The sequence below is a fragment of the Pholcus phalangioides genome, unplaced genomic scaffold (genome assembly GCF_987345545.1).
Source record: "Pholcus phalangioides strain wild (caught in Gottingen) unplaced genomic scaffold, Ppha-v1.0 ptg000002l_1, whole genome shotgun sequence".
NCBI classification, from domain to species: Eukaryota; Metazoa; Arthropoda; class Arachnida; order Araneae; family Pholcidae; genus Pholcus; species Pholcus phalangioides.
The window spans coordinates 9,579,714-9,604,413 of record NW_028301595.1 but is presented as its reverse complement, the minus strand read 5'-3'; the positions used below and the strand labels follow the sequence as shown (position 1 = coordinate 9,604,413).

The 24,700-nt window shown below is 37.0% G+C and overlaps 1 protein-coding gene across 1 annotated transcript; it reads right to left on the bottom strand.

The window, feature by feature from the left end:
* Positions 1 to 1,579: 1,579 nt before the first annotated feature.
* On the bottom strand, positions 1,580 to 18,026 carry LOC149089352 (WW domain-binding protein 4). The gene is made up of 8 exons (XM_089238223.1): positions 17,965 to 18,026; positions 14,221 to 14,293; positions 12,889 to 12,951; positions 12,631 to 12,702; positions 11,497 to 11,758; positions 9,736 to 9,818; positions 7,850 to 7,977; positions 1,580 to 4,526 (listed from the first exon to the last, which is right to left on the bottom strand). Coding segments are annotated over exons 1-8 (900 nt in total). The 5' UTR covers positions 17,967 to 18,026; the 3' UTR covers positions 1,580 to 4,309.
* Positions 18,027 to 24,700: the final 6,674 nt, after the last annotated feature.

The window sequence follows — 24,700 nt, the reverse complement described above, 5'->3', positions numbered from 1 at the left end:
GGTTTTATTGTATAAAATTGTGAAATATGGACAAAAGGCAGTTAAAGTTGCTATATCTCCATCTCAGAAGGAAACGGAGGGATAGACGTATGTGGGTACATCATATTTGATGAACAGAGACCCTCATATGGTGTTTTTAAGGGTATTTATGGCAAATAATTAAAAAAATTCCGTGAAAAATCACCTTCAAAAAGTAGCCAAAGATGCGGACGAATTCGCTCCGCATCCGCATCGTGTCAATAGCTCCGAATAAACCTATTGTTAAAACTTCTTCCGGACCCGCGTCCGCATCCGCTCCGTGTGAAAGGCCTCTAAGATCGCAGGATTGTCCTGTATTTTACGGGACAGGCAAAGTTTTACCATATTATTTGGATTTTGGGAGGGGTGATTACTCCCCACCCTACTTCTGGATCCACTGCTTGTCTTAAATTAGTTACTTCTGAAATACAAAGTTTCATTCAATGTTTTTTTTTTCCATTGATAGATTCAACATTGTGTAAAATATACGTATGGGGGGGGGGGCACCAAAATCATTTAAGTGCTTAGGGCCTTCAAACATCTTAATCCGGCCCTGAATTAAACACTAATTATAAATAATTATTAATGAATTATTCTCAAAAAGTTGTTCATCTTTCTTTCCTTTCAACAAATTACAAATGTTAATGCTCTCCCCAGAGCATATAATGTTACTTCATGAAACATTTGAAATTTATCAAACAAAAAAAATAATTTGATATTTTGGAATTTGTTATTCTTAATTTCACGCGAGAGATGCCTTTCTAGTTTGCTTTTTTTCCCCTGCTAAATAAATACTTGACTGAATATTTTTACCAAAAGACACCAGCATATTCGTTTTCAATTTTTATGATAAATTTGAAAAGAAAATTTCTCAGGGAAATTTTTCTCATCGAGATTACTATCACTGAACTGCGCAAGAAAATCTGAAAATCTGCTACTGCTACTTCCATAACTGCCACAGTAGGTTTTTGAAACCAATCATGTGACCTGCGTGTTGGAAATACTAATTTATTTTGTCAAATCAGAAATAATTTTTTTCTCTACATTAACCCCAATTTCGTAAATTGAAAATAATATTTAAAAAAATCATTATTATTTCATTTTGTCACGGGCCACGTTCTATAGCCAACGGTTTGTGAGTCATTTGAGGTGAAACAAACTCAATTTTTCACAATGTATATTAATAATTGCAAAAGATATCAAGACTATTCAGCCACCATGTTATCAATCACCAATGCTGAATAACCTGAATACCTCTGCACAATGTAACTGAGAATGGCAAAAAATATGCTTCATCATAGAAATAGCACAAGAACTCGTAAATTGGATAAGTATTGTTGATTGAATGAAGATCCTTCCCCATCCAAAGTAATTCTTCACTGGCTTTCGTAAGTACCAATTTCTATCTCAGGTTTGATGACTGGAACAAAAGCATATATACATAGTTTTCAATGACAGTGTTGCTTTAATGGATACAACATGAAATTTTATGTACATCTTACTCTCAGAAAATATGAGCATGTGATCAAATGAATGTAGTTCTCACAAAAAAAGGAATGAATGAGCCATTTATCAGTTTAAAAAAAAAGTCACAATGTATATACAGTAGGACCTTGAAAATATGAGTTTAAAGTTATCAAAATTACTTTTTGTTAATTGATTTTAAAAGATTAGGTGGAGTAAAATAATGCACAAATCATTTTGCATCACTTCGAACTGGTTCAATTTCAACAGCGGCGTCTAATTAGATTACATCACATGAAGATGTAGGGTGATTCGGAAAACATTGAAAAGACTTCAGTCTTTTTTCAAACTACATCTGTAACAAAAATATATACAGTAATCTTTGAAATGTTCCAAATTGAAATACAGTTCTTTGATGAAATTTTATATTGTATTACTTTAATATTTTTGTTGCATCACACAATAGGGGGAAGTTGGGGGGGGGGGGGGACACAAATTTGCACTTTTGTTCCCCAGTTTTAAGAGGGTGTTAAGTTTAGGCACTAAAAATGGTCGAAATAGGCAGGTAAAAAGGCACTAAAAAAAGGCATTTATAATGCCTTTGGAATACTATGGAAGGAAGAAAAAATGACTAAAAAGACAAAGGTATTAGGGGTCCAAAAACTAGCTGAAAAATTTTTTACGCTTAATCCGTCTATTGTTTTAATCATAGTTTATAATAACTCTACAGTATTATCCAACTTAAATTGATTTCAAGTCCAAAATAAAATACTACAAGACCTAAGGGGATTAGGTAAATTCCATTACTACCATTACCAGAGGCGGAGCCAGTAGAGCAAATTATCTGTGGGGATCCTTCGAGTTACAAATAATCCTCGTTCATTTGTTGCATTATAATGAATGATCTTTGTCATTTCTATAGTTGAAACAAGGCTATCTTGTTACATTTTTGTAAAAAAAAAAAATTTTTTACTTAATAATTTATTTTTTATATATTACCATATATGTGGGGCTCCTTCAAGTGCAGGGCCGCATATGTTACACACCCCTGAGGAAGACTCTAGTCAATTTAATTAAATACTAAATATGTATGTTTAATAATTAGCCATGATGGTTTGCAGCACATTTATGATACAAAAATATAAAATCAAAACAGTCTGCTCCTGCCCCGCTTTGTGTGAGTCATGACCAATTCATGACCTCTTGGGACACTCATCTCTCTCTCTCTCAGCTATACATGATGCAATGCAGTCCAATGCCTGAGTTAGACATGTGAAGAAACAATTTCTAATTTTCCTCTGCTTTTCTAACAAGGCTTTGTTGATCTGAAACAAAATCATTTACATCTAACGCTATCCGGTCAAAGCAAAGTTAATGCAGAGCAACACCAATATCTTGGATTACTTATTTGTGCCTAAATGGGCCTTGGGGGGGGGGGGGGGGGGGGGCTTTCTGATGATAACTCATACCGAGAGTTAGAGGCTTTAAAAAGAGCAATACTTCTGAAGTTCTTAATGGGCAAAATATCCAAGTTTTATAGATTGTGGCCTCTGAAATTCATTAATAAACTTTAAACTATGCTAAAATAGGCATTTACAGCACGAAAATTTCAAAAAAGGCATTTTTACCAAAAAAAGGTTTGAAAATAGGCAAAAAAAGGCATTTATAGCATTTCGCCTGAACTTTCGGGCTCTACAATAACAATAACCGATTGATAACCATCCAAAAAAAATACCAGTTGTAAGGTATGTCCCAAGGAACCAATGTCCCATTTCATCCTGTTTGACCAAATGTGACATTTGGTCAAACAGAACAACTGCATTTTTCTTTCCAACATAACAGGTTTCAAAATGTTAAATTGTGAATTTTTTTTCCAATTGTTCTAAAATGGGATTTTTTTCCTCCCTTAAAGCTCAAATCCTTTTTTATTCAGAAATTATGAGAAATCCGAATGGAACTGTGTGATGTGAATTATGAGTTATGATACTTTATATCAGTGCATGCCATAGATTTCCTTGTGAAAATCTCCCGGCCCATGAAGTGTGAATGTTGTTAGTTGAAAGAAACTGATCATAAACTGGCGAAAATGACTTTTTTTACCTTACACATACCTTCACTATAAAAAACAAATTTTGCTACATGTACATGGACCATAGCAGGTATTACGGCCCGATTAAGACATCGTAAACTTGAGCATGAAAATTTTTATCAATAAGGGAGCCTTCTGACCTCGTACATAGTGTTGCAGATCTATAACAATGACTTATAGGGGAAAAAATTATTCTGGTTCAACCTTAGCTTCAAAATATGCAAAAAGAAAAAAATTTTGGCAAAAAAAAAAATGATTACATAAACCGAAGTCCTGATAACAATTTTTCCCCATGTTATGATATTGGTCCATTCTGTTCTTAGCGAAAGTGATAGCATTACCGAAATAACATTATCAGTGATTCTAATGAACGATATCTACTGTATTATCTAATCACTTGTGAGAATTATCTCAGTGAAACTATTAGAACTTTTCCTGTTACTATGGCATTACCTAGTCATATTGTTGACAGATGTTTCATCCAATACTGTAGCGAAATTCCTCGCTGCCACAAGCAATGCGATCCAATTTCCTCAAAAGATATAAATCACAGTAATAGTGTCGTCAAAATTACCAGAGCATGACATAACAAACTGTTAAGTTATAGCAGTTCCACAAACCCTGGCCACGAGAAAACATATATATATATATATCGACTCTCTTCAAAATTATCTTTGTACATCATTATTGTTCAATTTAACACATGTAAATTCAATAAGAACATCTCAACAGGGGAAATCAGCTTTCCTCAAATCGCTGTCTTATGCTTCTTTTGGCATTTCCCAGGTTTTTCCTTTTTTTGAAAGTGCTTTCGCATGCACCATAGTCTGCAGAAGATAAGTGACCGACAGTCTTTTCCTTGATCTTCAACCTATCCTCTTTTGGAAGTGAAATATGAACTTCAATTCCATCGTCTTTCAAAACGGGAAGTTCCAAATCAAGATGCTGTACTTCTCTAATGAATAAAATTTTAAAAATTAAAAAAGAATTGATATAAAATCTCCAAATTAAAAATAACAATATTTTTTGTGGATTAGAATTTCATAAAAACAGATCAAGTAACCCAAGGCTATAGCGAGAGAGAGAGAAAATGTGTAAATTTGAAATGTGAGAAAATGGCTGATGCATATGAAATAGCATGATTAACACTAGAATGATGGAAACGGCTATTTTGACTGCAAAGCTACTTTGTTATCTGGTTACACCCAAAGGGTTCATGTCAGGTTGTTGAAATTTTGTGAGTTTTCTCATCTTGTTAAAGCTCTTAAATTCCTAAAGTATAAATGTTCTGGATTTTTTTAGTTTAGTGGTGGTATAACAATGGTCATTTTGACCGCTATAGATATATACAACTAACATGATTGCAAAACATGCTGAAATAGACAGTGTTCTTATGCGAGCATTATTATTGGGGGAGGAGGCAACAGATGTCCTATCACGGTGTTTGCTTTTCTCCAGTACCCATTTGGTACCGTTCAAAGGTCACTTTTGAATAAGCTCGTCGTCGCATGTTATTCAATCCATTTAACGTTTCTTTGGAACTTTGCACACGTTTACTACCACTACTTAACCATACATGCAGCTTGTACACATTCCTATGCAGAATTTCTAATGAATCAGCACATGCTGGAAGGAGTGTTGTGAGTGTATGTGTGGCCCTAACATATTTATGTTGTCAAGTTGTGCTTGTTTTGTGTTTGTGCTGCCATCTAACTTCCATATTCTGAAGTAAAGATGGAAATGCTTGAATTTTCATGTTATGTTAGTATTGTGTTGCAGGTCTGCCTGCTGTCTGCAGAGAGACATTTTTCAAATGGGAGACAGGCTTGCATTTCAGCCTTGAAGCTGGAAAACTGACTACAGCCGTCCACCACTGTGCCGTCAACAGGGTTCGAACCTGGAACCTTAGGACGAGAGTCCAGCATGATGCCCACATGGGCGCACAGCAGCTTACACTTTTACTGCATTGCATTCACTATTACAATGTCGCACGACAAGAAGAATTATCCTTTTTCAAGATTTTACTCATGGACAGGGCTGCAGCTGGAAGCCGAGGCAATCCTTATCATTTTTTTTGTTTTGTCACACTTTAAATTCACTGTAGCGGCGGGTGGGCATCAGGGGAGGAGAGGTAACACACTGAACTGGTTCACTTCATACCTAAGCAATCGTAAACTAAGAGTTAAAATTAAAAACACTCTAAGTGACTATATCACTATACAGAGAGAAGTCCCCCCCCCCCCCCAAAGATCAAATTTAACCCTTTACTTTTTGTAATATTCATAAACGACTGATGTAAAATAAATATTCATAGTAGTATGATCACTTACACCAATGATTCAGTTCTGTTATATTCTTACAACAATTTTAATACACTAACAACTCAAATAAATCATGGCCTGTGCTTAATCAGAAAATGGTTTCTAGCTAATGATTTAACCCTTGATATTTCAAAAACTTAAAGTCATTCATTTCAACTTAATTTACTCCGAAACTTATTTTTAATCTAAAATTCCATAGTCCTATATGTCTGATGAACCTCAACTGCTCCTGCCAAAAAATTCAGCAGGTACAAAATATTGAATATTTCAGAATGTATATCATTTAAAAAAAATCACTTTTTGAATTTATAATAACAATAGATGATATTGACTTATATTTTCAATTATAAAAGTGAATTATATTGTTACGAACTATAGACGATAGATGGCGCAATCCTTTATTGCAATCTTCCATTGCCAACGAGAATTGACACCGGTTTCGGTTCATCGGAAAATACCAATGGCTGAGAATTATTGGAGGGCAGGAAGAACGTTCTAGAAGGACATTCTAGGAACATTCTCAATGTTTTACCATTGTATCGATCTTTTCATGGCCAAATAACCATTACAACTCAATTGGAAATACAGTGAAACTTTGTTACAATGATACTTGATATAGCCATAAATCTATCTATAATGACATGTTTCTCAAATCAATGTACCATTCTATTCCCCCCCCCCCACCCACAGTCACAGCAACATATCTGAATGCTAATTCAGTTATGGAACAGTGTATCTACGGATTGATTGCAGAGGTTATTGCTTGGTATGAAACCTCAATCGTGGATCTCAATACAGACAGTTCAAACCATTACATCAATTTAAATCAAGGGTGTTCAACCTTGAGGAGAGGGTGAGACGTTTCCCTAATCTGGGAAAATGTGTCACAGGCCACTTAATTAAGTGACCTGGAACAGAGCCATAGGTTATTTAAGTGGTCTGTAAATATGCCGCAGGTTGCTTAAATGCTCTGGAACTGTGTCGCTGTGACCTGTAAATATACTGCAGGTCACTAAAGTGATCCAAAAGACAATTAAGTGATCTCAACAGAATGCACTGTGGGACACTGAAGTGATCTCAAACTGTACCACAGATCACCCATGATGTATTTACAGATCACTCGAGTGATCTGTAAATACATTTCGGGCCACTTGTGTACTGTAAATGTGGCATAGGTTGCTTAAGTACTCTGACTATGACTTTATACAATTGATATGTGTTTGTATATCACATCAGAGCCTCAACCAGAAGTCTGGATCATTATGCAAGGAGAGGGGCTCAATTTAGTTTCGGCACCCCTAAAATGTAAAAGTTTATCATTTCGTAACCGTGTGTTTTCTTGCTGTCATTTGGGTTTTATGTGATGGTAGTTTGGGTATATTTTTCCCTCTGCTGTCACGGTAAAAGTCTCTAGCAAAACCTGAGTTACATAGGCAGATACGGAAAGAGACAAAGGGGATGGTTGCCCCTCCTTCAGTGAAAATTGTATTATTTGTATTATATTGTATTATATTAATTATTAACATAGATGGGAGGACAGAAGAGGTGGACATTTGCTTCCCACATCCTGTTCACTCTATACACATCCTCAGTCCCCCTCCCTCCCCCATACGAGGAGTCTATATCCACTTATGCTGGGTTGACAGATGAGCTATAGCCGTGCAATTGCAGAGACCTTTCTCAGATTTTTCAGAGCAAGAAGCTACCAAGCAAAAATCTTGTAGGCTTCCTTAATTATCTAGGCATATCAGAAGTAAACATGAAATGTAGAAAACTGAAGCATATGCAACACATTAGGAAAGCACAAATTTATTAAAAGACCAGTCGTGGCCCAGGCTCTGTTTCAAAATTTATGTACTGGAATAAAAAGCACAAAACTTTCAATGGAAATTTCACAGTATATATATATATATATATGTAATCATCTTAATGAAACATTAAAAAATTTGACACTAACTTTTTTTCAACCGTGACCCACTGGCCATAAGGATCTGGCTTTGGCTGAGGTCCAATAGAAACTGTTTCTTTTGCGCTATCTTCTTTAGAATTTGATTCATTTTCCTTCTCTTCAGGCTGGTTATCATCCTGTTGAATTAATGCATAGGAGGATTATATTGATTTTTTTTTAAATTAACATCAAATCCCACTTTTTAGATCCTGTTCATATTTAAAAGATATCAATATTATTACTATCTGCTAATACATAGTGTCCACAAGCTAAAGGTACCCGAAAAAGTATGTGCTTATACTGAGAGAATCATACATGCTTTGCTATGAAAGTGCTGAAACTTTGCACCAAGGCCGAGATTGCACTTTAAAAGTTTAATAAAAGATATTTTAAAAAAATGAAGAAAACAAAAATGCTACTGGTTAATATTTGCTTGAACGCAACCAATATGCTTATTGATTGCATTTTTCAAGTTTTATGAAAAACTTTTAAAGTGTGGTCCGGGCCTAAAATTGCACATGCGCACTGTCGACAGCTGCTTTGAGACACTTTTTGCTGCTCTGAATTCCAACTTGGGAATGCAGTAGTCAGCTGAAGTTGATTTTCTATTATTTTTTCAATGTCAAGGTGCAAATGCAAGCCGATCCCCCATTCAAATATAAGGGCATATTGCTCCAAAGAGAGCAATATGTTCTACAATATTTAATATTCACACCTAATACATGATGCTGTCAAAGTAAACTGCCGAATTGCTTACTTTCGAATTTGAAAGATAGAGATGGAAGCATTTCTGAAACACTACAGGCATTCCTCAGAAACAAACTTGCCTATGAAGAAAACACATACACGGAAAATTCTGGCATGCACAAGTTCATTATCAGTAGTAATTTCTCAGATGAATATTTATAAGTTGCATGTGCTGTTTAGTAATAGCATGCAAAGCCCTGCCTAACATATGCTTCAATGCTTGCTTAGGATAGTTAAATTGAAAGCAGATGGAGCTTGTCAAATGTTGTGTATGAACTGAGTGAAATCTGAAGCCTCCCATACGATTGAGGGAAATGGCACCTGCAGCAATTGATCTAATAATGCCTCAAATGCTACTAAACGCTTGGCAAGAGATCGAATACTGTTAGGACATCCACCAAGACACTGATGGTGCTCACAATGAGCTTAATTAACTTGAAAATAATAATAAGCTCTACCATACAGGGTGATTTCATAATTCCCCTTGTTGAATTTTACTGACGAAACATTGATCTCAGTGGCATACTTCCAGTTAGAAAAGTATCCAAATAATGTGTAGTACTCAGATATGTCATTCATGTTTCAAGGGGTTGTATAGTTACTAAAATGTTATAACTATCGTTTCATACAGACACCCTGTCTTGAAAAATCTTATCAGAAAGTTGTTGCTCTGTCTCTTCTGAGGCCAACAACAAAAAAGTTCCTAAATGCAATATTTGCTGAGATATTTGAATTCAAAAATTGTGGATAAACTCAGAAAAAGCAGCGTTAACGAGAAAAAGCAGCATTGTTCATTAGTTTGTGCTGTTCTTTCCCAACATTTCTCTGGTTTCAAAATTGAAATACCTCAGCGAATACTGCACTTCAAAATGTGGCATTGTTTTTTGTTAATTGTTCTGACAGGGCAACAACTTTCTTTCTAATTGGGTTTTGGAGGACAGGGTATCTGTATAAAATGATTATTTTTATATTTTAATAACTATACAACCTTTTGCAACATGAATGACGCATCTGAGTTTATCTCGTCATTTGGATACTTTTCTAATTGGAAGTATGCCCTCTAGAATCAACAGTTTGTCAGTAAAATACTGCAGGGGTAATTATGGAATCACCCTGTGTATATTCATCAAAAGGTTCAACTACCCCACCTCTTGACTTGATGCCGTAGAGTATTGTTCATTTTGTTCTTGTAATGATATATATTCTTCCTCCGGAGGCTCCCATCGAGATTCTACAAATGAAGAGGGTTTATATTGGTTATTAAAATAATGACAGACAGGTCTAAGGAATCAAAAGAACTCTAAATATGAATATAAAAATGTGAAAATATGATACTCATGTATGCATGTGGTTTATACAGCCACTTCTTAGCACCATTATTATACAATCAAATATTTATTAGAAAATTTTTACTAAATGGTGAGAATAAATTCTGAATAGTCCAAATGCAATAAAATTTATTGATATTTGAAATTTATATTGAACTATTCATAAAGAAGTATATAAGTGGATGCAGACTCCTCTTACAAGAGAAGCGAATCACAGAGGTGTTTATAGTGCACAGGAGGGGATGTGCACATCCATCCTCCCACTTATGTCAATAATAAGGGGGCCAGGGCTTGTGGAACTGCTATAACTTTACAGTTTGTTATGTCATGGTCTGGTCGTTTTGATGGAACTATTACGGTGATTTGTACCCTCTGAAGAGATTGCATCGTGTTGGTTGCAGTCACCTGCAACAAGGAATTTCACTACAGTATTGGATGAAACATCTGCCAGCAATATGACAGGACAACAGCATAATAACATAAAAAGTTCTAATAGTTTCACTGAGATAATTCTCATAAGTTATTAGAATCACTGATGTTATCATTCAAATATTGTTATCACCTTTGCTAAGTACAGAACAGACCGATATAACATGGGAAAGAATTTGTTATCAGTACAGTTTATCAGTTGGTTTATGTTATCAATTTTATTTATTTTTTTTGTGAATTTTTTTCACTGAATGAAGTTGATAGGGCTCCCCTCCCCCCCTGTATCCGACTATGGTTTCCAGATTCTGCAAGGAGTAGCAATTTCAGACACGGCACACAACTGCAATCCATTTGGTGGATGTATTCATAAAATTTATGTCCTGCTAATGAGGAAAGTGATGTAGGCAAAAGAGCATGTCGCATGACAAGACTATTTTAATGCTGTGTCCATAAAAAAGTGCAAATTTTTTCTGTTTTTGCAAGATAACTGCAGCGGGAGGCTTTTTTCTGTATATGTTGAGTCTTTGATTGATTCCACAGTGGCAACTTTATTCTCCAGTTGGATTTAAAATGTCGTAACACAAAAGTTATAAAGTTATAAGTCTCGCTCAATTCAAGAATGTAAATCCTCTTCTAGAATGCAGATGCAGAAATTTTGACTGAATGGTCCTGTGACTCGTGCTTATGCTGTCGCCTATATCATTCTGACAACATAAATACGGTGGAGGCCACACATACACTCAGAACACACGTTCCACAATATATCAATTAGTTCAAAATTCCACAGAGGAATATGTGTGATGTGCATGTACAGTTAAGTAGTAGCATCACCAATGTCACTTTCCTCAGTAGCAGGGCACAAAAACTTGATGAATATGTCTAAAGTATCTCAGTTGTGGTGTGTCTTTGATAACTACTGTTTTAAAGCATGTAGAGAATCTGTATACTTCTTTATGGATCACTCTTTATGTATAGTAATAGATATGGACAATGTTTAAATTAAAAAACAAATCACAAGGCCCTAAAATTATAGTTTTCTTTCCCCTCCCCAAAAAAGCCAATTTCACAGTTTCGTGTTTTTGTGAAACTTAAAAGATGAACATAAAAAGGGCAATCAAACTCTTAATGAGTGTTCAATGCATTTATCCCTACCTGATGTTTCGGAATTCCAATAATATGTGTGTCCCTCATCAGAAACTCCCTCGTACCAGATTCTTTTATCAGAAACTTCTATTTTTGGAGTAGAATTATCTTTCTTTGGAACTTTCTGTGGTTTCTTTGGAATTTCCTTTCTCTTCTCCGGCTTTGAGACTTCAGCTTCCATCACTTTTGCAGCAGCTATGCTGTTTGTGATGCATTGGGCAGTTAGGTCTGGATTGTTCTTCATATCCTTTTTGAATGCCGCCAGAGCAGCCTTCAAAGAAGATGATAGTAAAATGAAATACATCATAAATAAATGTATATCCTGACACATACAACAAGCTATTTAAATTTACACTTCATACAAAAGAAACAAAGGCCAACATCAAAGTTACATCACAGTTACACTTGCTGTCAAAAAAGACCTAGTTATGACGGTAATCATAGATGGCCTATTGGTACTACAGTGATACCCCGGCTTACAAATTTTTTGGATGCCGAAGAAGTTTTTGGTGGTTTTTATATACAAATACAAAGCTGCAACTGGCAAAATGCCTGAAGAAGTGACTGAAAAAAAGATGTCCATAACAAATATGGATGTCATATACAGGGTGGGCAAAAAGTCTGTTAAAACTTTAAAAATTCATAAAAACTGGAAAAATAACAGAAATAAAAAATGGTTTGCAGGGTTAGCATCACTAGGTCACTGGAATTTTTTTAAGACAGGAAAAAAAATATCAAAAACAGCCGATAGGTGGCGCTGACGTACCCAAGTCAAAGAAAAGATATGCAAATAACAAACAGAATGCCTCCAAATTGTTTATTACAGCAGTATGTGTTTTACATGACCACCACCACAGGTTCACGTGAAACAACTTCACCAACAAAGATTTATCCTTCGCACTCAGCATCCTTGTTCACATACACGGTTTACAATGGTGAACTGGTTGTGGATTACGAGAGCAGGTTCTTATACCTGCCTCATTTACATATTTCCACCAAAGTCGCTCGTACCAGCGACATCTATCGGCTGTTTTATAAGGTTTTTTCTTTGTTAGTCAAAAAATTCATAAGCGAAGGTGTCCATTAACCAAGTACAGAAGTATCGCAACTCTTCAAAGAAAAATATTTCCACTGTATACAAACCTTTTCAATTTTGAGCATTTCATCCTCTAGTTCCTTCTTAGCTTTGTATTCCTTTAATCCCTTTTTCTGGATCTAAAATGCATATATATAGTCTATTGAGTTGCTTTAAAATTTTTTGTTCGAAATTAAAATAATTGCACATTAATTTATATATTCAACATCTATACGCACGTAAATGCTCGATGCGAATTTTCTGGACAAAAATGCACATGCAATCATTTCTTTACAAATCATAAAATGTTACGATTTTCACATTACCTCATTAATTCTCTTTTGAACATTCTCTTGATGACGTTTACCTTTCTCATGGAATTCCAAACTCTGTAATAATCAAGGGGAAAAACAAGTGTATAACATATAACAGACTTAATTTATTTTTTGTTTCTTACGGTAATTTATAATTCAAAAATCTCCATTAATGAACCACGGTCATAGATGAGATGGTGCAAAAGAAGAGCAACCTCGTTAATGAAAATTATTTTCAAAAACTTGCTGCAATAGACGTGATTCAAATTTGTGGAAGATTTTATTAATCCTGATAACCAACCAGTAAAGTCAAACTCCCTATTATGAGTAACTTGGACGAGTTACTTTTATGAGTGTTTCGCAAGTGAAGCAAAAATTCAAAGAAATGTTGTCTTGTATGTCGAAAAAGGTTTGTGTCCTCTCCACTTGTTAATACAAGATGTACAGAAACTATCTGTTATGTAGAGATGCTGATTTTTGGAAAGAAATTCACCTCTGCCTCTATGGGGTCTCGTACCCATCCTACTTCTATAGCATAAAGGTAGTGCACTCGTCCAGAATGCGAGAGGTTCAATGCCCTGTAGAACTAGAAGTGAATTTTTCTTTCCAAAAACCAGATCTCTACTTAACAGTCAGTTTTTTGCCAAGGGTTGAGCCAAAATATTTTTTGGAGGGCAGAGGTTGACATCACCTTCCCCATTCAAGGAGCTTGTAACCGCTATGTATTATACCGTATATATTAATGACAAAGGCTACATTAAAATCTTCAATAGATTGTGGGCTCTGGTTGAATTTAGGCCATTCAAGGGGCCCGTTTGTTAAGATGCCACTGACTCTACAGGAGTGACATTCAGAGGCTCAAGCTCATGAAAGACTATCTCACCCTTTTATTGTGTGTTCATTCGAACTGAGATTTCAAAAAGTATCATTCCAAAAATACTTGAATATTCGTTATAAAATAAATAAAAATGAAGTTGACATTCGAAAATCTGGCAAGCTCCAGAGCTGACGAGAGAAAGATTTTCAATGGTTATGTATGCTGTAAAGGCCTATATATTTGAGAGAAAATGATAAGTCCTATAAAAAAAAGTTTTGACCATACATTGGGGTTAATCAACATATTCAACAGGAATCGTCTATATTTGATAAGATTCCCCACTTTTACTTTACTGGAATCTGACTATCACTGAATTAATGGATAACATGAATTTAGGTGATTTATGCATTAATGAGGTTCGATGGTTTATATTTAATTTGTGAATACACATTTTTTTTAATGGCAAACTTAAAATACAAAATAAAAACTAAATAGAGAGATTGTAATGCAATAATTAAACTACATACAGCTTTGTTATCAGCAAACCAACACTTGCACGTATCACAGTACTTCCTCGGAAGAGATTTCCAATATTCAGACCTGAGCATGAAAAGGTAGGAAAATGAGGATTTAAAATCGTGATTTGAATACAAATCCTCAAAGCAGAATGCTTTGCATTGTTCTGCAACGAGCCCTCAGCTGACTGGAAATATGTTGTGTGTGGTAAAAATTTGCATAATAGCGTGCGTTTTCCAGCACTTTTTCTTAAAATTCTTCCAGATTGTTCTGCAGTAACAATGATTTCGGCAAATTCTGCTTTGGGGATACAAATTATGACACTTGCAGATCAAAATAGTTTTACACTTTCACACAAATAATAAACAATGTTTTTTGCAGCCATGGTCAATAGAAAAGAAAAAAAAAAAATTTCAGGACACACATGGCTGTTGCCAACACAAGTTTATTTTCTTCTTAACATTTTCTCAAGTTAGTGCTTTGTACAAGCCACAAGTAGCCCAGTGGTTGCCAGCCTTTCTTTCATAATGCCCCACCTAAGCATCTTATAATATCCTGATGCAGGACCGTCTTTAGATCATCATGGGCTCCCGGGCCGAATGATTTTTCTGAGATTCTGAGATCCAACCTGGCAAATTCTCGAAAATTTTAACTAGCTCTCGTTTTTGTGAAGCCCGCATTCTTTTGAGGCACTGGGCCATGCGTTAAGACGGCACTGTCCTGATGCCCTTCCATTAAAAGACATGGGGGTAATATGCCGCTCAAGCTCCCCCCCCCCCCCAAGATTATCAAAAATTATAACAAAAAAAAGTTAAAATATTGAAAGAAAAAGCTTTAAATGCTGTTTCAATTCATTTCTGCGGATTTGAAGCAGTTTTTGAAAGTTAAAAAAATAGAAATTTATTTTGAGAGATTCGCTGGATTTTCAGAAACCTTAAATTAGCCGCTGTGCCCCCCCCCCCTCTTTCCCCTATCCCTTTCAGAACCCACATAAAAGTAGTCTGAAAGAGACTATTAACCTGGTCTAAAGCATAAGTTTCCAACCTTTAAGACAATGCAGGCCAAAAAATTTCTCATGAAGTTCAATGACCAACAAGTTATACTATGCTATCTTGAGTCTTGCGGTAGCATCGCATCCTAATGGCATAAATCGACCTTTCATAAGAATAAGAATTGATTCATTTTTAATTATGTATATATTCAGGGGTGAAAGGTCACGATTTGTTTTTGCGTGGGGTGGTGGATCAATGAGCAAAGCATGATAACCCCCACCCGCCCCCCGAGCCATCATGACAACAAAAGAAAAGTTAAATTGCATGTGACCATTATAATATAGATTCAATAACTTTATTTGTTTTACTTACTTCCATACAGCAAGCCTGAGTACATAAACTAAGCTAGGGACTTTATCAAATTTGCTGTACATTGGATAAACGTTCGTTGTCACATGTCTCTAAAAGATTCCGTAAGGAGCATGGCATCACTACGACTCTTCTGCCGTACACCAAATAAATGTCCGGCTCCAGATATGTATCGTATCCTCTGCCTTTGCTTTTTATCATGCCGTCATTTTTTTCGTTTTCACAGCCGCTTTTGGCGACGTGTTGCCAATTTTTTCTTCGACAGAAAATATGTTTGAAAGCAAAACTCCGTTTCACTCTTAGCAACGACGATAGATATATGCTTGGAGATCATTTTGGAGCCAAAATGGTCAACCTGCATCCAATACTAAATATTAACCATGCGCTTATTTTTATTTTTTTTATCTTCAATTTCTAGGATGTTACATGGGCGGAGATACGGGAAGGACAGCATCAGTGATGGAGCTAATTTCTGCATGTATATAAAATGGCATAGTCGTCATGCATTCCCTCCCTCAGCTTTCATTATCGTGTCTCCCTAACCTTTCACGTCTATCTCTGTCCATGATGATACATTTGTTTGGCGAACAAAAGAAAATCCAGAATCACCAAGGAGCCAGCACAGTTGAAAATCGCCAATTTTGCGACAACTTCGCTTCTAGAATCTTAGCCAAAACTAAATCGCTCAGTGATTATGTTGTGAGACTAGTGATGGTAACTCGTGGGAAATTTTCCATATTTGTGGAAAAAATTGGCCAAAATTAGTCCACATGGGAAATTTCTTGGCGTTTGTGGGAAATTTTGAGAGGTCATCAAACAAAAGAATTTTTGTTGAAAAAAAATATATAAATGCAACACAATGTTCTAGTGTAAAATAATTGGCTATATAAACTGAAGAGCCAAAAAACTGGTAAAGGCATGCATATGCAAATAAAGAGATATGGAACCAATCAGAGTATGGCGCTATGGTCGGCAACGCCTATATAACACAACAAGTGTCTGGCATAGTTGTTAGATCGGTTACTGCTGCTACAATGGCAGGTTATCGAGATTTAAGTGAGTTTGAACGTGGTGTTATAGTCGGCGCATGAGAGATGGGACATAGCACCTCCGAGGTAGCGATGAAATTTCGATTTTCACGTACGACCATTTCACAAGAGTACCATGAATATCGGGAATCCGGTAAAAAATTAAATCTACGACATCGCTGCGGCCGGAAAAAGATCATGCAAGAACGGGACTGACGAGGATCATTAAACGTGACAGACGTGCAACCCTTCCGCAAATTGCTGCAGATTTCAATGCTGGGCCATCAACAAGTGGCAGTGTGCGAACCATTCAACGAAACATCATCAATATGGGCTTTCGGAGTCGAAGGCCCACTCGTGTACCCTTGATGACTGCACGACACAAAGCTTTACGCCTCGCCTGGACGCGACAACACTGACATTGGATTGTTAAGGACTGGAAACACGTTGCCTGGTCTGACAAGTCTTGGTTCCAATTGCTTCGAGCTGATGGACGTGTACAGGTACGGAGACAACCTCATGAATCCATGGACCCTACATGTCAACAGGGACTGTTCAAGCTGGTGGAGGCTCTGTGATGGTATGGGGCGTGTGCAGTTGGCATGATATAGGACCCCTGATACGTCTAGATAAGATCACCTGCACCCATTCACGTCTATTGTGCATTCCGACGGACTTGGACAATTTTAGCAGGACAATGCGACACCCCACACGTCCAGAATTGCTACAAAGTGGCTCCAGGAACACTCTTCTGACTTTAGACACTTCCGCTGGCCACCGAAATCCCCAGACATGAACATTATTGAATATATCTGGGATGCCTTGCAACGTGCTGTTCAGAAGAGATCCCCACCCCCTCTTACTCCCACAGATTTATGGACAACCCTGCAGGATTCATGGTGTCAATTACCTCCAGCACTACTTCAGACATTAGTCGAGTCCATGCCACGTCATGTTGTGGCACTTCTGCGGGCTCGCGGGGGCCCTACACGATATTAGGCAGGTATACCAGTTTTTTTTTGCTCTTCAGTGTATTTCCACCGATAGATGGCAGTACAAATTTCTGAATGTGTGGCAAAAAGTTAGTCAAAAGGGAAATTTTCGAGGGAAATTCTGCTTGACGAGGTTACCATCACTGTGTGAGACACACTTTTTCTATTTATGAATCCCCTATACACAAGCAAACAATGCTCATTAATTTAGAGCTGAACAACATGGATCGCCATGAAAATTATGGGCTTAATGTTGCTCAATAACAAAGGGAAATATAAAATACTTCGAAATGAATACAAACAATTAAATATATTTTATAGAAACTAAAAAAACATGATTTTTGAAATAGTGCAAAGTAAACAAACAAACTTACATGATGATCAGTGATGGCCGGACGGCTTTAACTCAAACAAAAATAGATATCATTGACTTGACATGACTGATTTGTGTTCATTTGAGCAAGCTGTATCATGATTATGGACCTAAATCTCGGCGCAATCGGAAATCGCCAACACGGCAGCAATTTTACTTATGGAATCACGACCTAATTATTGGTTTAATTCCCTTTCGGCATAATTTTCGGTGACAATCAGATATTTTCCATGACCCTCAAGCTGCTCCCCCCGCTACGCCCATGTCTGTTGGCCTATAAAATTTCACAGTGAAAAGAATATTTTCGTGGTCAAGGTTTTACTGCCATCTAGCTTTCATAGAATTGATAATAAGATGTCAGTGTCATTTCTTTTTTATAAATATCAGATGGCAGTAGCTATTCCGTAATCAGCGTCATTTTTCGATGTTAAATTCGTATGCAAGAACTGTATGAAAAGAAATTTAGCGACCTCCAAATTTGAATAGCACCGGGTTTTCCTAGGAGCAGGTTTCTACAGCGCGCGCAGCGTGAAAACGCTGATTGGTTAAAAAAAACCTGAATTTCAGGTTTTTAAGCAATCAACATTTTCACGCTGCACACGGCGCAGAAATTCTACTCCTAGGAAAACCCGGCTTTTAGTCTTTTTTCCTCTATTGTTACGCCATCCAATTATGCTTTTTTGACATGGGTGGAGATAATATATGACGGGTATACGGAAATATATGAATTTCAAATACGACAAAAAACACGAGCAATCGCCATGTGTCGCCAAAGCCGCTAAATTACGCCAGGAATCTCCGAAAAATTGTGAAATGGCACGAAATGAAACGCTTATAATCAGGGCCTGTTTCCCGCATGGGTAAACAGAAAACGTGTACAGGGAGCCCAAAATCGGCTTCCTTCTATATCAGTGTTTTCCATAATGGAAAATATCGTCCACTGGGGGGGGGGGGGGGCGATAGAAGTAAAAGGTGTAACATAGGATCCTGTGGGTTGACTTAAGGTAGGGGGTGTTGAGAGGAAGAAAAAATTCTGCAGAAGGGGTCGATGCAACAAAAAGTTTGGGGTAACGATGTTCTATATTATAGGCACGATTCAATATCTCACCTTTCATAGGCCTAAAAAAGAAAATATAGTAGAGCGGGGTGGGGGGGCTCAAATATTTGCCTAGGTGCAAGAATTATGAAGAACAGGCCCTGATCACGGAGATGAACTTGAATGTCTGAGGAGTGGAACGATGTCAATGCATTTGCATGAGTCGCCCTCGCACATCTTGAGCACTATGACCTTTCCAAGAGTAGGGATAGAAGGGCTCTAGCGCGGGGGTCCGGGACAAACCTCATTCCCAAGTAGCACAAAGATATAGATCTATATCGTAAAATTTCAGTTTCCTATATAGATCTATATCAGGTCACGATATCGTTCTGGCTAAAAAGGGCATAGTCAGAGATAAATAGATCTATATCGTAAATATGATATATTCAAATACTTCAAATTTTGGACGATAGATGGCGCCCTTTCAGAAGAAAAAAAAAGTGTATTTTTCTGTAGGTGGGTGGGTTTGAAACCATGTACCCTGAACCCCTCCCATCTGTAACTCCGCATCTTACCAACCAACCACAACAGAACTGACTACAGGATGTTATTATCACATTAGTTTACAATAATGGTTTGTTTTATTTGTGTTTTCAATTAAATTTATTCATTTTCATATGTATGCACACAAAAATTACAAAATAGAGAAATAGTGAGATATATTTATCATTTGACATGATTTGACATTTATCTCAACATGATGAGCACAGTGATGCTCGTTATAAAAAGGAAATTTTTTTTCTTACATAAACTGTGCCCTGCGACTTTTTTATCCAGATAGGGGCACATTAGTGACGTCGGAGCCGGGGGTGCTCGAGCACCCATTGAATTTTGTAGAACAGGTTTTTGAGCACCCACAGAATTCAATCAGAAATCACAATTTCTTGCTGTAATTTCACTCTGTGCTCCCACAGACCTGAAACACTTCCGATGCCTATGGGCACATTGCGTTTTATTTCACTTGTACTGACCTGTTTCTTTGCTCACAGAATTTCAATATCTGTGCAAAATGATAAAATAGCATGCTGCCTTATACAATGTAAGGAATTTCTTTTTCTGGAAGGTTCTTAACAACTGACTGTTGCGAAGATATATTTTGGAAAGAGAGAAAAATTCGACTGCCCCAGCGGGGAATCGAACCCCCGTCCTTTCACTTTCCAGGTGAACGTACTAGACTACAGAGACACCGAATCTCTCAATCTTTCCTTGGAGCTCGTGTACACTGAAAGGGACCGTACATGGACGGCCGGACCAGACTCCGGCCAAGCCCACAACTGCTGACGCTGCCACCAGATGGCGACTTATACAAAGATGACGTCACTCTCCACTATCATAGGAAGGTTTTTAACAACTGGCTGTTGCGAAGATATATTTTGGAAAGAGAGAAAAAATTCAACTGCCCCTGCGGGGAATCGAACCCACGTCCTTTCACTTTCAAAGGAAGTGATGATGGTGTTTCTCACATGTAACATAGAGTGATTCTAAATTCATGGGCAAACTTTAAGAGGCGACATAAAACACCTACCCGGGTAACACAATGATATCGGTAGGATATCGTGCTGAAACCGGTCCGACGTTGGAACGTCGAATGAATGCCGAACGTTGGAATGAAGTCGGAAATTTTGACTTTTCCGATATCGAACGATATAGTAAAAATGTATTCCCTCAATAAACTCCGAAAAATCTTCTTTTCTCTCTCTCCAAAAAAAATAGTTTTACTCTCATTTTTACAGCATTCCGTTTCGAAGGAGAATATCTTGAATGATATTGGTTCGTTCTGAAATAATCCAGATTTCTCTATGTGGAACTACGTCAACAAATGTATGCCATTTCTACGTCGAACGGTATTGATCTCTCTACGTTGTTCTATATCGGTACGCTACTGGGGGCAATTAAGCAATTTTGGTCGAATAGCAAAGGCAAGAGAGAGTGTTTTTGGAGAGTAGCACAATAGCACTTCACCAAAAAAAAATATTTTCAGACGGATTTGCTGCGATATGTGATATCATTCATTCGAGGGTGCATAAGCACCTTCATTTCGGATTGGTGCACAAGGACCATCAAGGTTATGCTGCCGAGCCGTCTTAAGGGCATCATGGCCCTCAAGTGGTGTCAAGAGACTTTTATGAAGCCCTACCAGGCAAATTCTAGAAAATTGCAGCCAAATCTCATTTTTGTGTGGGGGGTCCCTCTTCTTTTGAGTCCCCCGTGCCGTGCCCGGGTGGGCCCGTGCGTTAAGACAGCACTGTTATGCTGCGCCAAACAATGATCAAGCGGTACAATGACTTGTGGTAGAATTCGCGTTAACCAAGTTGCACCATCAGAAGTCCTACCACATTACAACGCCCTTCACCCTGGTCACGAGCATTGGCTTGCATAAAAGATCAACCTCAACCTTTAGAGGGGGCACATTGGGCTTGGGGGAGCACAAGGGATATTTTCCAGAGAAATTTTGAGTTACAACCTTCAAAAAAGCATTTTACATTAGCAGAAACATAAAGACAACATACGGTATAAAGGTTTTTTTTTTTTAAATTGTAAACAAACAAAAATACACACACACATACTCATTACACAAATACCGGACAATAACAAACAAAAAAGAATACAAAAGAAAAAGACGTATACATAATAGCGAATATACTATGTGGCCCTAAGCGACACTTAAGTCCTTCCAGGAAGTCAAAAAGAATTTGTGTTACATTATTTCACCGCCATTGTGAGCCTCCAAGTACGCAATATAATTACAGAAAAAGAACGTATAAAAATTTATACGTTACGGTATCTTAAATATAATATATAATACATTAAAAATTCAAGACATTTTGTACAACAGTTTAATGTAAAATGACATCGGATTTAGTGAAACTTAAGTAATATGATGCGAATATATTCTGGGAATGCCCACAACATTATTACACAAAAAAAATATATAATTTCAATATAATTGTAATAGGTTTTCGATGAACAGTTTCTGAATTCTTTTCGATATTTTAATTTTTTATAAAAATACTAGCTACAATACCCGGCGCTGCCCGGGTTTTCTTCAATGAGGCTTTTTGGATCATGCGATATCTCCCTCTTTCTTTGAGGGACATGCAAACCGTGTCTAAGTTAACCAATATGGCGACGTCCTGCGCGACTCATCAAAGAAACAAATCTAAATTTAAAGAAACGTAGAAATGAATAGTCCCCCCCCCCTTTTTTTTAATGGGTGTTAGGTATTTCGATTCCCTCCCCCTGAACTTCAAGTTATCTATTTCTGCCTGTTTCAGCTTCCAAAAATGCGTAATTAAAGCTGTGGAATTTTTTCGATGCACTTTACGGGGCCCATAACTAATTTTAAAAACATCCTAAACTATATGAATTTATGCAAATAAATATCAAAAGACAATACGGAGACATTAATTTTCATGCTTGAGAAGATGTAAATAAAAAGTTGAAATCAATGTTATTACATGGATATCCAACTCAAAAGTAGATCCGGCAAATTATTCATATTTTTAATTTTCTGGGCTTCGTAGCTCCAAGTGAATTCAATATTTCAAAAATCGAGAATTCAATTTAATTTTTAAAATTATTGATGTGGCAGGAACCCCCCCCCCCCACTAAATTTCCGTATTTATGCAGTTAAATCGGCAATTTTAATACTGATTTCTTTGAGGATCACCCTTTTCCTGACCCTCAAAGCGATGATGGTGATGATTATGACGTCTATTCAAAAAGCCTCATTACTGAGAGTATTGAAAATGTGGCAAACCATTATAAAGGCATAAACACGTCTGAAACTCATCGCTAGGGAACCACGGTAACCAAAGTAAACGTTCGGAAAGTGATTGTTGAGGCCCAAAAACAATTGTTGCCCGACAGTTTTTTTGCCCATTTCGGGCACTTGCCCTGGTCTGACGAAATTTTAAAGTAGCCTATCGTTCAAGTCGGGTCCCATTTGGTATATATGCAAATTTGGCGACGATCGATCTAAAATTGTAGATTTGTATAGAGAACACACACACACAGACACACAGAAAATCAATTTTATATATATAGATTAATTTTTTCCATATAAATTGAAGAAAAAATTAAAAATCCCCAAGTTTTTGAGAGCCATGGTTAATATACAGTATTTTAAAATTACACGTTGCTTTCATAATATTGTTTTGATTTTTTTTTTGTAAATAAATTTCAGCTGAGGGAAGGGAAATATTGCAGAAAAATATTACTTTTTTGAAATTTTTAATGTTACTTACGGCACATCAATGAAGAGTAAGTGACACGCTGATAGAAGATAATTATTTTTTTCTATATTTTAAAACATTTTCTGATCAAAAAACAAAACAAATGATTTCAAAAACCTCACTTTAATTTCTGAAAGTATCGGCAGTGGTTTTCTTTTAATTCTATAATTATTACTAATTTAACTGTGCAATTACGTTACACGTAAAAAATATTTTTCTTAGTGAGATTGGCGAGAATCGGCCATACCTTACCGAGGCCGCGCATCGATACATTGGTTAAGAGGCTTTCGTTCCCATAGCAACGAGTGATGCGGTTCCCTCGTAGCTTCCCCTTCACTGCAAAGTTAACCTGAAACGGACTATAGCATTGTTCTACCGAGGCCGGGCGTCGTATAAACGAGGTTCCCCTGCATATCCTGTGCCTCAACTTATTACCCATAGCAAGGACAGCCGGGATGATTATTATTATTTTTTTCAACATTTTAGCGATTGTAATGTTTTCCAATGTTAACTATGCTTCGATAGCGTATTGATGTGTAGTTATGTTTCTCTGTCTTATCCCTAATTGACATGTTACAATACCGACTCTCAGGACCTGTGAAGTGCTCTATTCGACTTCCCCAGCTGAGTCCTGTTTGTATTCGTTTCTATAGCACAATATATGATCATCTGGTTGGCGGGCGCTCGGATGTGCTCGTGGTCACACTGGGGATTTGTGTCCAGTCCTTTTGTTTGCCCGTGTGGCTGATCTTTTGGCCCCGTGGGGGAAAGATGATATAATCCGGCGGTGACCTTTCAGTTAGAAATTCCTTGGAATAGGGACTAGGTCACCGTTCGGTTAAAGGATGTTAGGATGATGCATATCGTGCCTCCCCATTAGATGACACTTCCCGTTATAGCGAACAAAATTTTTTGTCTCTCGGATGTCCGTTATCAAGAGGTTCTACTGTATAATCTCACTATGAAAGCCTCCAAAATCTCTGCTTAGACCTTAGAGGAGAAATAGAGTACGAAGTATGAATACTTATATTCCTCCTCAATGGCCTGGACAAATAGTGTAGTATGGTTTGTTTTTTGCCGGCTTGTGTGTTCGTAAATCAAGACACGTACGTAATTCGAATCATTTTTCTTACTCCTAAACCGAGAACGAGCCATTCGTAAACCAAGGGTTAACTTAATTAGAATTTAATTAGCTCAAGAATACGAAAATTACGGTAGAATACTGGAGAACGACCGACTCAGCCGTGACAATGAAACACGGGTCATATGGTCACAGGATATTGTAAAATCCCTACAGTCGTCTGTTTCGTCACTCCTGTCGACCTTTTTTCCTGTAAAACCAACCAATCAGATTCATTCTTAGATCTGTACGATCTAGGATCGCATACGATACATGGCAACCCCGC